At 35.7% G+C, this 14,496-nt stretch overlaps 2 protein-coding genes across 2 annotated transcripts in view; both read right to left on the reverse strand.

The window, feature by feature from the left end:
* On the reverse strand, window positions 1-3,882 carry LOC144453422 (uncharacterized). The gene is made up of 5 exons (XM_078144714.1): window positions 3,686-3,882; window positions 2,660-2,899; window positions 1,866-2,154; window positions 1,474-1,531; window positions 1-1,157 (listed from the first exon to the last, which is right to left on the reverse strand). The coding sequence occupies exons 1-5, from the start codon at window positions 3,831-3,833 to the stop codon at window positions 1,017-1,019; spliced, it is 876 nt and encodes a 291-aa protein (XP_078000840.1). The 5' UTR covers window positions 3,834-3,882; the 3' UTR covers window positions 1-1,016.
* Window positions 3,883-14,496, reverse strand: part of LOC144445521 (uncharacterized) — a 24,456-nt gene continuing 13,842 nt past the window's right edge. Inside the window, exons 3-13 of the mRNA XM_078135112.1 lie at window positions 10,950-11,075; window positions 10,477-10,541; window positions 9,621-9,666; window positions 8,751-8,872; window positions 8,080-8,223; window positions 7,536-7,637; window positions 6,925-7,092; window positions 5,820-6,004; window positions 5,286-5,373; window positions 4,036-4,928; window positions 3,883-3,901 (exon numbers count right to left, since the gene is read on the reverse strand). Coding sequence (XP_077991238.1) covers window positions 3,883-3,901; window positions 4,036-4,928; window positions 5,286-5,373; window positions 5,820-6,004; window positions 6,925-7,092; window positions 7,536-7,637; window positions 8,080-8,223; window positions 8,751-8,872; window positions 9,621-9,666; window positions 10,477-10,541; window positions 10,950-11,075 — 1,958 coding nt within the window. The remainder of the gene's footprint in view (window positions 3,902-4,035; window positions 4,929-5,285; window positions 5,374-5,819; window positions 6,005-6,924; window positions 7,093-7,535; window positions 7,638-8,079; window positions 8,224-8,750; window positions 8,873-9,620; window positions 9,667-10,476; window positions 10,542-10,949; window positions 11,076-14,496) is intronic.

Below are 14,496 nucleotides of genomic sequence, written 5' to 3' on the forward strand. Positions count from 1 at the left end.
TCATAATTAGGAAGGCAACAGATCATTCTCATAGTTGCCTTAATTGATGAAAGTAAAACCCTCGATAGTTGGCTATTCATAGTAAAAGAAATATACAAAATGATGCATTTTGTGTTAAGATAACAACAAGAAATCCCAAAAGTCTGAGGTAATCAATATAATATTCTTCTCTTATTATTTCAACTTTTATGACTTGATGTCCATGATACTTCCAGAATCATTTTTCAGCTTGGAAATTCAAGATTAAATGTAAAAATCACTATTTCTTCCACTACACATGTATGTACATGAAAGATCCAGGATCAAAAAATCTTATGGTTCAACTGAAGAGGGCGCTCTTCACTCAAGAAGCCATAAAGAGAGCTGCTGGCAGTGATATCGGTCTATGTAACAATCAATCCGTGGTTTGTATTAATTTCAATGACAAGAATGAACAGCAGTCTGAATTTCTACGCTGTGGTTCTAGTGGTCTATATAACATAAGAATCAATGTCACTTGCTTTTGGTTTTCATCAGTTCTCTGAACTGACCATAAATTTTGATATTTGCAGAGACATCTGGTCATACCAACTGGGACACACCAACACTAGAGTTTATTCTTGTAAGCTAAGGATGCCTCGAGGTATATATACCACTATAACAGTGACATCATCATGGTTCTAGTGAGAGTGCAATTTTGTCAAATTCTACAAGAATATTCAGGTTGGATTGTTACATAGCAATAATAAAAGCACAAAATAAAAATATACATTTTAAACAGAAAAGAAGACATGTCGAAGACCGTGATTGTTTCAGCAAAGTTACAAGGTAATATTTTGCTTTTACGTCAGTATTCATTTTTACTACGTAATTACCGTACAACTGTAATTTGTAACTGCAATCTCTCTTCCATGTACAATAGTAAATAAATATCAATATTACCCTCCATGAGAGTAATATGCAGTACCAGCTGGAGTCATATATACACCTATATCTCCCCTCAGGTCAATAAGCGATTAATTCATGTGTAGAGTCTATTATGACATAATCATATGTGCTTCATGCATAATACGAAGCCTTGGTCCGGTTGGTATTCCAAGCCTTTCAAGTCTTTGTTCACTCAGAAATGGAAGCTCAATTATTCCAACCTTTTCCTTCTCAAAGTTAGGTACATATTTCTGAAAGGGTAAAAAAAAAATTAAAAACATTTTTTTAAAATATGTCTATGCATATACATCAGACTGTGTAGTGGTCTTTGACAATAAATGGTATATATAGTAACATACATATACAATTCAAACCACTCAAGGTCTGGCAGTTTAAAATGAAGCTAGGGAGCCTGACATAAGGTTTAGTGTGGCACTATCAATTTGTAAAGGCCCCTCAAGATAGGCATCATTTGTACAATAAAAAGTTGAGGATTCACTAATGTAGATTTCACTCATCTGACCATAAATAAGAAAAACAACTTCATGTTTCCATACATGTACTTACCTCATAACCTAATTGTTTCAGAAATATTGCAAGAAGTGGAGGCTCTTCACCAAAAAATCTAGAACAAAAGAATCACAGATTCATAGATTTTATTTGGGGGAATAGTTTGGCTCTGCCATGTTAAGTAAATGACATAATTCAATATTACAGTCTCACAGTTTGCACACAATCCCATAACCCTATCTAACTAGTAGTATTACTATTGGATGTCTTAAAAACAAATTAAATTACCACATAATCATTTGGAATGGTAACCATGGCAATTGTGAAGGACTGTTTTAAGTGTGTATTGTTTTTTTTTCTTTATCACTACCATTGTATTGGGAAGTAACTTGTGCAAAATACATTACTGATACTTGACGACACTCAAAGATGAAACAACTACAACTTACTTGGTCAGTTTTTTCACTTTATGTGAGTTTGCAGATGATGGCGTCATAGACTTGGATCCTGGATATCTGCCACTTGACAATGCAAAGTCACCTGACATTTGGAGTTCTTTTAGATGTTGTACTTCACGTTTCAGATATTCAATTTCGTGCATGAGTGAGTTCTGAGATCTTAATTCAGACGATAGGTGTGCAACACTTCTTGCTAATGTCACTACATGTGATTCAACCCGTGCAAAGCGTTTGTTCACAAGTTTAATATCTTTTTCTCTCTGTCCTCTTCTAAGACTCCCTGTAAATACAAATTTACGGTGGAATATTTACATTTGTTTTTATCAATATCTATGTTTATTTATACTGTAATTTATATCTGTTGTAGCCACAAAATTGGAAGAAAACCATTTTCTTGGTTAGCAAGCCTCTCTTTTGTATACTGAAACACTTGGTGCTGATTTGCTCCTAAAAAGTTTAAGCATACATGTATAATTATATGCTTTGTAAACCAACTTTCACCAAAACTGACAGATTGTCACAATTTTCATGGTAGTGCAATATCTATGCAGACAACATACAGCCAACAAATTGAATTTACACATCAAAGAAAACCTTAGTACTAATCTGACTATGAAATAAAGTTTTGCATGTATTTTGTATATTCTTTAGTGCACAAACTTTCACTGACATTAGAGCCTTAATTACACACAGACACAATGTTCATGGTAGAGAAACATCTAAGCAGACGACATCCATGTATGTACAATAAATCTAACGTTACACATCAAAGACAATCTTCCTACCTCTGACTCTACCTCTAGAGTGCAAAGACTGCTGACTTCCCATAAACCGAGAATTTGGTATCTTCTCATCTCTGTTTGCACCAATCACATGTAGTATATCTTGATACATCTTTTCTAGTGCAATGAGTTGATGTCTGACACTGTCTGCATCATAGTGCATGGGTAATGTACTGTCTTCTGTCATAGACTCTGATGCCAAACCATTGCTGTCCTGTGTGTCTACTTGTAGAGTAATAGACTCTGAAAAACACAAAACAGCAGTCCTAATCTCCCTCTAATTTTCAAACCATTTTTGCTTTCTTTTAAGATGATAGGATAGTATTTGACTAATGGAATGAGGAAACATCCCTTTTGGCACATTTCTGAGGCCATTTTTCTTGTGTCATAATTCATTTTTTTGCAAATTGTTCATAATCTTGGCAGCATATTGATCATAATCAAGAATTCATATAGTCTACCACCTATTACCATACTGTAATTGTGGTACTTCAATAAAATGCCTGCAGCTACCTTTCTACATTTTGATAAGTTTACTTTTCTGTTATGGCCATAGTTAAACCAACTGATAAAGTCAAAGTTAGTATATATTTTAACTTTATGCATTTCTTAACTCTCAATTTTTGTCATCAAAATTAATCTGTGTCAAAGTGGCATAACTTTGACTGGTAAATTGTAAGTATGTAGAGGTAATGGAGAACAACGGAGGCAACAAAATCAGAAATGAAACAGACCCTTATTAACAAAAGTGATGTAGTTTGCCACTAAACACAAGTCAATCGAATCATAATCCTTAGTTTTTCTATGATACTGGAAACAGTGACAAAATGGTACAATCTGGTAAAACATGCATAGATTCCAATACCTCAGTGGTGAGAACCCTGGTGAACATAGTAATACAAAACTTCTATTTAAAAAAAAAAACAGAGCAAGTAGTGAAATGTCTGCAGGGAAACTTGACAGATTATAAGTTTCAAAACTCCTGACCATATTCCTAGTTTTGATAATCCCATGTTATCTTTAACTTACCACTGTCTCTGATAGTATCATCATCTATGGAATCTTCACTCCTTGGATATTCCTGTATTGGTGCCGACATATGACTTCTCTCAAATCTTTTCCGTTGTTTGCTTCTGCCACTTCCTTTGTGAAACAGTCCATGGGGGTAAAGTCTCATTTGGGTGCTGGAGCTCCTACCAACACTTTTTTTCTTTTTCTCACCACTTTTACCAGCTTTGTTCATGGCTAGCAATTCAAAGGGTGATGGTGTCACAGTGACACTGTGAGATCGGCTATGTTTCAAAGGCAATGGAGATTCTGGTGGTGTAATTGGAGGTGTATTATCAGGTGATAGTGCAGGTAAAGGCGGTGTGTGTGACCTTGAGGAGCTCTCACTTGGTGTATAGTTCAATTCCAGATCAATTCTCCCTTCATTGGTAGGATTGTTTCTTTCATTTAATGGTATTGATTGACCGGCGCCATGATTCCGTGGTGTTTTGATCGATGATGGCAATTTGGCAAGAAATGACATTTGTGTATGAGCTGAGGTCATGGAGTCAGTGATACTGTTATATGACAAGGTAGAATAATTGGAGTCCTGAGATGCAAGTCTGTTCATAGGAAGGGCATTTTGTGTTGGGGCAGGGCGTTGATGTTGTACTCTCTCACGTTCCAAATCATGTTGATACTGTTCCATTCTTCTGTGGTCTTGTTCATAACCTCTTTTTTGTGTAGAATGCACATGATTCAGAATGTTTGTATTTTTCGCAGAATGAGTTTCATTTTGTCTACTAAGATCACCATCTTGTCCTCTGGGACCTGACAGATTATTTTCTGACCTTTGAAATTGCCTTGTTGGGCTGGCTCTATAGTCTTGTGGTTGCCTAACTGGACTAGAGTCCCTAAAATGCTGGCTTGGGTCTCTCTGGTGAGAATCCCTAACTGGACTAGTTTCTCTTGGGCGTGAATGCCTAATTGGACTGGAGTCTCTTTGGTGTGATTGCCTAACTGGACTAGAGTGTCTTTGGTAAGAATGCCTAACTGGACTAGAATCTCTTAGGTGTGATTGCCGAACTGGACTTGAGTCTCTTGGGTGTGATTGCCTAACAGGACTAGAATCTCTTTGGTAGTGCCTGGTTGGACTTGCATCTCTTTGGGAAGCTGATGGTGGGGCATTCCTCCAATCAGGTTGGGCACCTGGATGTCTGTGAATATGTTCAAAGTATGTCGGAGGATGTCTTTGGGTACTAGTATTTCTTGGATATGGTGGTGTCTGTAAGAACAGTATAGAAATGCTTTCATGAATGTAATGTAATGTTGGTCATTACATGATAAAATCCCATGATTCTGAAAAGAACATTGAAATCATAAAAATTATTTACCTGACTAGCTGCACCACTCTACATCATATAACAAGTGGCAATGAAATCATAAAATTATTTACCTGACTTGCTGCACCACTGTACATCATTTTACAGGTAACAATGATATCATAAAATTATTTACCCGACTAGCTGCACCACTGTACATCATATAACAAGTGGCAATGAAATCATAAAATTATTTACCTGACTATCTGCACCACTGTACATCATTTTACAGGTAACAATGATATCATAAAATTATTTACCTGACTAGCTGCACCACTGTACATCATATTACAGGCTTCTCGTAAATTGTCTGTGCTACTACCAGCTGGCATTCTGGTCTGGAGACGACTACAAATATATAATGAAAACAGGTGATAATTTAATGCTGGGAAATGGATTGGATTGAAAATATGTATTACAATAACTTCTCATTATGGATCAACTCAGTATAATATATTTCAATATCAAATTTATATGATTGATTCCAGTAACTGGTCCTCTTAAGAATTTAGTTTTAAAGGTGAGGGGAATTTTTATGACAAAAGTTTAGGGACAGTATGTTGTTACAAATCAAGCAGCTTTGATGGTGAAAATGTATATAAGTAACAAAAGATATATAAATGAGAATGATAGATATATGATATATTTCTGGACCAGGAAGTGCAGGAATTAGTTGAAAAGACAAAATATATTGATTGTTTGCCACAGAGGGCGCAATTTATATTTTACAGCATCTTGTGGTATTATGTTTCTCATGTATTACTTTTGACATCAGTTTGTTGTTCTGCATTTACCTTGTTGGCTCAGAGCTGCTTGTAGTCGAAGTACTGGGAGTTTTTGCATGATTGTAGTTCATAACTTGTTGAGATGTTCCAGCATTTAAATCATTTTGTCTGGGAGAGGCTGGTGTATTTTGCTTTGGTCTCTCCAGTAAAGTCTGCCCACGAGGACCGTCCTTCTTTTCACCTACGTGTGATGGCTGCATCAGAGAAGATAACAAGAAACATACATCATACATACATGTGACTTCATTAAATTTTGAAACAAATTCAGCAGAATCAAAATAGAGACAAAGTACTTTTACATTTTTTTTTTGAAACATGGAGTAAACTCCACAATATACATAAGATTGTGGCCACTACAGCATCATTCTGTGTATCTTCTGATGACAATGCAGCCCAGGACCTAAGATTATGGCAAATAAAGCACAATTCTATATATCTGTTGATGACAAGAGGATCTGACAAGTTCATGTTTTCCTTTCTACTCAGGTACAAAGACAAACAGAATGCGATAAATATTAACACAAACATATCTTTGAAATGACAAATATAGTTTGGCAATATCAAGATCGTCTAATTTTTATCTCTAAACTGAACAACCCATGTACCACAGGTTTCAATTGGTGTTGTTAGACATTGTATCAGTTTTTGACTTCAACTCAAATATTTCTGTCAGTATATCAAAGGTGAAAACCATGCAGTTTAGACAAAAGTTATCAGTCAGGCTTTTTAAGAAAATGTGAAGATTGCAGTGTGTCTTAAACCATGCAAGTTGTGGATTAACAAAGTAGTGATTCATACAATATCTGAACAAAAGTTCAAGTGATAACAGACATAATAATCCCAAACTTTATACATATATCTTCCGGGAGATGTTCAGATAATTTATGATTTACTGTTTTTGTTTTTTTTAAATCTACAATGCTGGCAGAAGCCAAGAATCTGGAAGGAAATTATCATTCACACATCTTGAAAAGTGGAAACCAAACACTCTACACTGAACCCTAATGATTAATGATATGAATTCTCTCATTTTTGACATTAACAATGAAACTGACATGAAAGCTGTAGATTTATGTTTTGAAAATGAAATGGACAACATGATTTGTAACCATACCACATAGGATGAGCCATAATCATTCCATTCTCCACTGTAAACATTGTATTTCACAGTGCCATCAAACATGGCCTGTACTCTCCTATCATCGTCATCATCACCGTATCGTACCGGCGTTCTACGTGATGGTGGTGGCGGTGGTTGGATTAATTCACCATCAATGTAATCCTAAGTGCAGGAAATGAACATGCATTTGACATGATAATGACAGCATGCTGCAAAGTGATTATTACATCACTGATATTGAGAAAGTGAGTGAAGAGTCTGACATGGTATGTTATTAATATCAAACAGTGTCTGATGGTGGCATGCAAAAATTAGTTTTTTTATGTTATCATTTCACACAACAAATTAATTATTGTGACAAGTAGTTGAAATGGACAATATTGTAGCCAATATGACAAGATGAAATAAATGAAAAGCATTCAAATATTTAATATATGTATAGATTCAATCAAATCAGTGGACTCTGTGAATGAAAATCTGATTGGTCAATTTAGGCCAAGCACTTGTATGTCAACCAATAAGTTTACTCTACGCATTTTGTACAACAAGGGTGATTTGTTGGCTTGGAAAAAAGTCAGATATGACCTTTGACCTGTATGTCTTACCTGAGGGCCCTGCTGTGCTAAACCACCTAGATTAGGACTGTCTAGCAATGTCTTTAATCTCTCCTCAACAGTCAGTGACACAGTATCTCGCACTGCTGGAATCTGTCACAGACAACAAATTAACAGTTCAAATATAATTTTTATTCTATCTTTCATTTCTTGTAACCTCTCACACCCATCCCCTCATCCCTTAGATCACTGATCCATCATTATTAGCCTGTTTGATGTGTGACTTACAATAATTTATTGTTCTCTAACTATTTGAATTCTCTAACTTGTCAGTTTGAAAATATCCACCTGATAATGTAACTTATACAATGCATGCATGTAAATTATAATCGTCAAGAGCATTTTTGTTAAAGCAGTGAGCAGAACAATCCAGCAAAGCTGTGAAGGGAGTATGTTATTATTTTACCATGTGACAAACGATGGCTGAACATGCAACAGAAATGAAATGAAATGAAATTTCATATCAACCCCCCCCCCCCAACCCTTTCTACTGTCCAACTTTTCACTTACAGTTCCTATGTGATGTTGTACTTACATTAGGTGTACTTGTAGACCAGGCAGTAGGAGGTGATTTGTCAGGTTGTGGGCCAACTGTACTAGATGTTGTACGTATCAGCTGCTGACGACGTTGGTCTGCACCGTGTTGTTCAACTTTTCTTTTGTCTAACTGGGTTGTAGACTACAAAATACAATTATCAATAAAACATCATGTATAAATTCCATGTGATGGCTACTCTGTAAATCATTGTACATCTATCTTTTTCACTGAATCAAACAAAGGGATGAATGATTCAGAACAATTTAAGCATGTCTCACCCCCCCCCCCCCCTTTACTTATCATCGTTCACTCAACCTAAAACAATCTTGTCCCATTCTGTTATCTGGCCTTAATTGGTTATCAATTCATAGAAGGTTCACCTTGTTTACTTAATCACTACAGGCTTCCATCCTCTGAGTGATTGAAAAATATGTTGTATTAAAGACAGAGCTGTGATATTCAGTTTTTTGTTGTATGATATATGAACTGTAGCTAAGCTTGTAAATCTGCTGCAATTCTCTACATTTTGGTAATACTGTAACAAGAAAATTTAATAACTTTGTTACATTTTAAGACATTTTTAATGTTGAAATCATCTCATTTTTTCCTGCACTGCATTGTATGTACAAGTATCTATGGTACTCTGTGAGTTTACATGATTGGCTTACCATTATATTATCAGTGGGAGGTGATTGGTTGTTTTCAGGATGAGGTGCAGCCATGGTACCCGGTAAGAACGCTGTACTGTAACCACCACTATCTTTTAACACTCTTTGAGTGTAACCATCCTCTGTTCCACAAAGAATACAAAACAATTGACATATCAATATCAACAACTTGAATAATCTTTCCTTTTCTTTCACATATTACGAAACTATTCTGAGGTAATCTCACCCATGCAATGGCCTTATACATTGATAGTGACACTTTTACTTGGTATACTCATAATTAGCGTGTGATTTTGTGTTTTATTTTTTGCAATTATGTAATTCAATCATATTTGGGTTTGAAGATGCCTTCATCTAGAATTGTTCATATTCATGTACATCCATGCATTGCCAGTACTGTAATTTTATTAATATTTCCATAAATGAATAATTTTATCTGAGTAGCACAGACTTGGCAGTGGAAAACAGAGCAGTAGCTAGACACTCTACAGCAGATTGGTGAGATCGATACAAAGGCAATGAGAATGTGCCATTGTAGAACTGATTTAACCCCCCCCACACACACACACACCCTCTACCCCCTCTACTAAATAGTTTCTACCATACCTATTAGTGGTATTAAAGAACACAAATGACTGACAACAATTTTTTGTCACATAGATCCAACCAACCATTATTTTCCTGTTGTTAACCTGGGTGAAATGTCCTAGTTCTACCCTAGGTTCTCGAGAATTCACCTTTCTCATCACTTGGATAATAAGGAATTTAATTTTCTGAGTAGCAACATGGTCAATGGTTACCCTTGGTAGCAGTCAAGCAGTTACCAAAGGTCAAAAGGTCAACACAGGTCAAAGTTCATGGTGAACTTACCTAGATTGTCTTGACTGTTTTCATTACCATTGAACTCAGTTTTAACCTGAAGAAAAACAAAGAAACAATGAATTTTACTTTCTGCACACATTTTGTCACGTATGTACCAGCAATTTAAAATGTCTGGATGACTTGAACAATGGAGAAATGTCGGTGAATAAATCCTTGTTTGTCAACAATACGACAAACAGTCTGTCAACTGACAACTTAAAAATTCAATAACAAGTATGGAAACCAAACTTATAAGTGGTTGCTATGACACACAAGCTTAGGAGTGTAGCCTACCGAGGCAAAACAATTTCAATTTGTACGACTCTAGATATATTTCAGATTCCACAGTAAACAGAAATACTCATCTCTTCTCTAGCCTACAATCCAGTCTTGCAGGGATTTTGCTCTTGTTTTTCCCCTACCATGCCTGGCATTTCACTAGCAGCTGTTTATTCAAACTTAGTATAGATTAGGATTTCCCACAGCAATGTTCAAGCCCCAATTGAATATGGTAATTATGTTTACATCATACAGTTCAACCCTCTGAGTTGGTTCTAATCCTGAGGTGACACCTATAACTGACGTCACCTCACAGTGGGAAAAAATTAAAACCCCAAAAGAATCTGTGCCCGATTTCTGGCCGAAGTCTCATTAAGATAATCGGCTGCTAGCACAATGCCTGGAGGTGAGGTAAGGGAAAAATGAGCAAAATTATACTCATAAGACTGAATTCTAGACCATCCTTGCAGTGTATAATCTTTCCATCCTTATCTCATATACATTTGCATGGAAAGTATGTAGTCTAGTAATACATTGAAATTGTATGGTTAGATAATTATTGTAAGAAAATAAGTCTTTGACTTACCTCAAATTTGTCCCTTATCACACTTAAAATATTTAAAATTGTCTTCAAATTTCCATCTGCTAAACCTGTTGAACAAAAATAATAAATAATTATCAAAACTATTGTCACTTTAATAGTGTACATGTATGAATTCATACACACAGCAACAATGAAGTCAACCATGACTTACCTTCAATAGTGATATCATACATACAAACATACACTTATCTTCAACAGCGATACCATAAACACTTACCTTCTACAGTGATACCATACAAACATACACTTACCTTCAAAAGTGATACCATACAAACATACACTTACCTTCAACAGTGATACCATACAAACATACACTTACCTTCAAAAGTGATACCATACAAACATACACTTACCTTCAACAGTGATACCATACAAACATACACTTACCTTCAAAAGTGATACCATACAAACATACACTTACCTTCAACAGTGATACCATACAAATGTACACTTACCTTCAACAGTGATACCATACAAACGTACACCTTTAGCATCTAAGAATTGTAAACACTTCTGGAGATTCTCTGCTTTCTGAGCCCGGATTATTGGTCGACTTTGCACACCTGGTATTTTTTCATTTGCTGAAAGATAGTAAATAATAAATTAATATTAGTACTACATTCATGACAATAGGTGTCTGATGACACATTTTACATGAAGCTGTGATGTAAAACAGGTGTGATAGGATTTATCCATATAAGCTTGTACTTACAGTCAGTCACTGAGTCATTCATTTAGCAAGTCAGTCAGTCACCGAGTCATTCATTAAGCCAGTCAGTCAGTAATTAAGTCATTTAACAAGGAAGCCAGCCTGCCAGCCAGCCAGCCAGCCAGCCAGCCAGCCAGCCAGCCAGTCAGTCAGTCATAAGCAAGCAAGTTAGTCTGTCAGTAAGTCACTTTTGTCACTCAACAAAATAGCTGACAAGACAGCCTGCACCAGTCAGTCAGTCAGTCAGTGCCTGCACCAGTCAGTCAGTCAGTCAGTCAGTCAGTCAGTCAGTCAGTCAGTCTATCAGCAAGCTAATATGACAATCAGTTAGTACAGAGAGTGTCAGTCACTCTGTACTTGGAGTTATTCACAAAGCACCAGTTATCAAAACGCAGGTTCCCCATCAAAATTATATTATAGTAACTACAATCTATATACAATTTTTATCAGATTTCCTTCTTCTGTTAACAGGGTTCTCAAACATTACCAACAAGTTGAACAATACCAGTGTTAAACTAAAATCTGACAACATTCCATTTCAATGATTTGTACTGGATGAATCTGGTTACCGACTACACATGTTTTGCTATCATTTAGTTGAGATTGACTCAACTAAAAAGACTGAATGTCACTTTCCTATATTTCAGTGCTTAGTTGAAAACCTGCACCATACATGACTATAAACATACCCAAATCAACTCTACATTACCAACCTCTCTGATAGAATGACGTAATAATCTTGCAATGTTTGCACCATACCATTTGTATGTTGAAACATTCCAAAGCTTGTTAGAGTTGGTGCTTTCCCTTTCTGAAAGCGATTCACTACATAATGGCCCTAACTGACTGGGACAACACAAAGAGTCTGTTATGTAACAAAATAATGGGCTTTTTTCTACTTACACCTGAAATGTTGGACAACTCACAAAAAAGTTACTGAAAGATTTGAGTACACATGTGTGTGAACAATTTTCAGCTTAGTTGTAAATCCTCTCTGCCATGTAATCTGTATGAGATTACCCTTATACTCTTTATCAACTTATAGAAACACACAATCATTTCCACACCCATGTTTCAGTCTGACAGAATCCCTGAGGCAAAGATTTTAACACTCCTTAGTTAGTCTAGTAGAATTAGTAACAAGTAAGAGTGTGAGATTAGGTTTACTGATACCACACACAAAATTCAACTTTGTACCGTTCCTTCCTAACGCCATGATACTTTACTTTCAGCCACAGGATAATTCTGATCTGATTTTTTTTGGAGTGTGCATAGCAACAAGAGAAAACAAATTGCTACAGAAAATTTCATGTTCATGTTCATGTTAAATCATAGACCCTCCACGTTGGTGGAGGGTCTATGGTTAAATACAGGAATGGTACATTTCATTTTTCACAGAAGTTTCACAAACTTGATATAAAAGGGATACATATACATTATGCACTTGCAAGGTGGTTCTGCTGAAGTCTCTATACAATTCATGAGCTACGAACACAGAAAAAGTGAAGAATTTCCCATTTCTTAAATGCTTTATGTAAAATGTCTTTGCAACTGAGGAATACACATTTGTATATTATGTATTACTTTATATGAAGTCGGCTGTAACAAATAATGATACAATCACTATTTGGTAGCATTCTGAAGGCAAGATGACATAATGTCACACTTTTATCAAGAGTGGAAAAGGCTTGTTCCCAAAGACTAAAGTGAAATTGACACAGGCTTCAAAAGTACCCCTTTTCACATTTTTGGTAACATGGTAAAAGTACAAACTAAACATGTTTGCAAACAGCCTCCAGAAAGAACAAAAGGCAGAAACTAATATTGTTATAAAAGACGAACAAACAAACACATACATTCTTCCCAAGTAACATGCATGATCCTTATTAGTATTTATCAAGGGTGGCAGTGAACACAGTCTCAAGTCTTTTCCCATGCTTTCCAAGGCATCCATCCGACAATATAGTTAGGACTCATAAGAGTTGCAAGTTTACCTAATTCCTAGACCTGTTAGACTGTTCACTGTGCTGTTATAAATGTTAGCTGTTGTACCTCCTAGCCCTTGTATCCTCGTATTGCATCGCATTTGGATACAAGGGCTAGAAGAAGGTATGGCAGCTAACTGTGTAAGACAACAGCACAGTGAACAGGTTATATGCCTGTGAACTGGGTCCTAATCCCACACTGCTCCTACATACAGGCAAAAGTACTGTTTTAGATTTAAATAATATCAATCAAAGGAAGATCATATATTGAAAATAAACAGACAAAATACCTTCAAGTTCACCCTATGGTTTTTGTTGGACTTTGCTGGACAAATATTGAATACTCGATCTGAAAGTGTGCTTTGTGTCAAGAACGCAGAGAGAACACAAATTACAATGTAAGTGATAAGGTTGAACAGTCTTCATAACAGACTTGATCAACAATTACATTAACCCATATATTCCCACCTACAAAGACTTGTTAGTCTGCATTTAACAAACTCTTTTATAGTGTTTGAACTCCCCATAGGGTTGTAACAATGGTATGCAGATAATTTCACTAAAGCATTGACAAACATGAAAACTATCAACATGGCACCTAATTAGTGACTAACAAAATCATTACCAGTAGACTGTTATGCAAATAACATGCATTGTTTTAATGATTGGTGTTGGTTTTTGTAACTACAATTGATTTTTGTCGTCTTTTGTCAGATATAGGATTACAAATGAAATTCTGTTGGTATAATTAGTGCTCTTTCTATACACAGTTTACATACACACCCGATCCATGCATAATAGAATACTGACCAGTCTAAATATAGCAATGGAATCTTTCCAACGAGTTGAATAAATCAAATGAATGGTAACCCTACTTACTACCACTAGAATCACCAAGACTTTGCCACAATTATACACACAACTTGTTTACTTTATAATCTAAGCAGTTATGATTTCAATAACCAATATGCAGAGACATTGTTGACTGACTTTAATTGAATTGTCAACACTAGGCAGATTTGATACAAAATTTTATTGCCAAGTAACAAAAAGCAGCTACTATAAATATGTTTATTTTGGCAGAATATGAAAAAATTTGGTGGAATAGCAATTTAGGATATGTCAGACACACTTTAATTTGCTGGACAGAGTAAGGAGAAAGTAGACACTACTTGTAAATAATTCATCTGGTCTACCTGCTGTATTCACTGTTGTTGACAATTCACAACGTACAGACATATGACAACTCATATGTTAGCGGGCTTTATTTCTGTGGAAAAACTTTTGTGCATACTAGTATTCAGTTAA

The sequence above is a fragment of the Glandiceps talaboti genome, chromosome 2 (genome assembly GCF_964340395.1).
Source record: "Glandiceps talaboti chromosome 2, keGlaTala1.1, whole genome shotgun sequence".
Taxonomy (NCBI): Eukaryota; Metazoa; Hemichordata; class Enteropneusta; family Spengelidae; genus Glandiceps; species Glandiceps talaboti.

What these genes read in the sequence shown, in the direction of transcription:
- LOC144453422 (XM_078144714.1), bottom strand. Translation starts at nt 3,833, where the DNA reads ATGAGACTTTACCCCCATGGACTGTTTCACAAAGGAAGTGGCAGAAGC. An exon ending in AAAGTGAAAAAACTGACCAA is followed by an intron (nt 1,532 to 1,865) that starts GTAAGTTGTAGT and finishes CTTTTGTTCTAG; the next exon opens with ATTTTTTGGTGAAGAGCCTC. An exon ending in TGAAACAATTAGGTTATGAG is followed by an intron (nt 1,158 to 1,473) that starts GTAAGTACATGT and finishes TTACCCTTTCAG; the next exon opens with AAATATGTACCTAACTTTGA.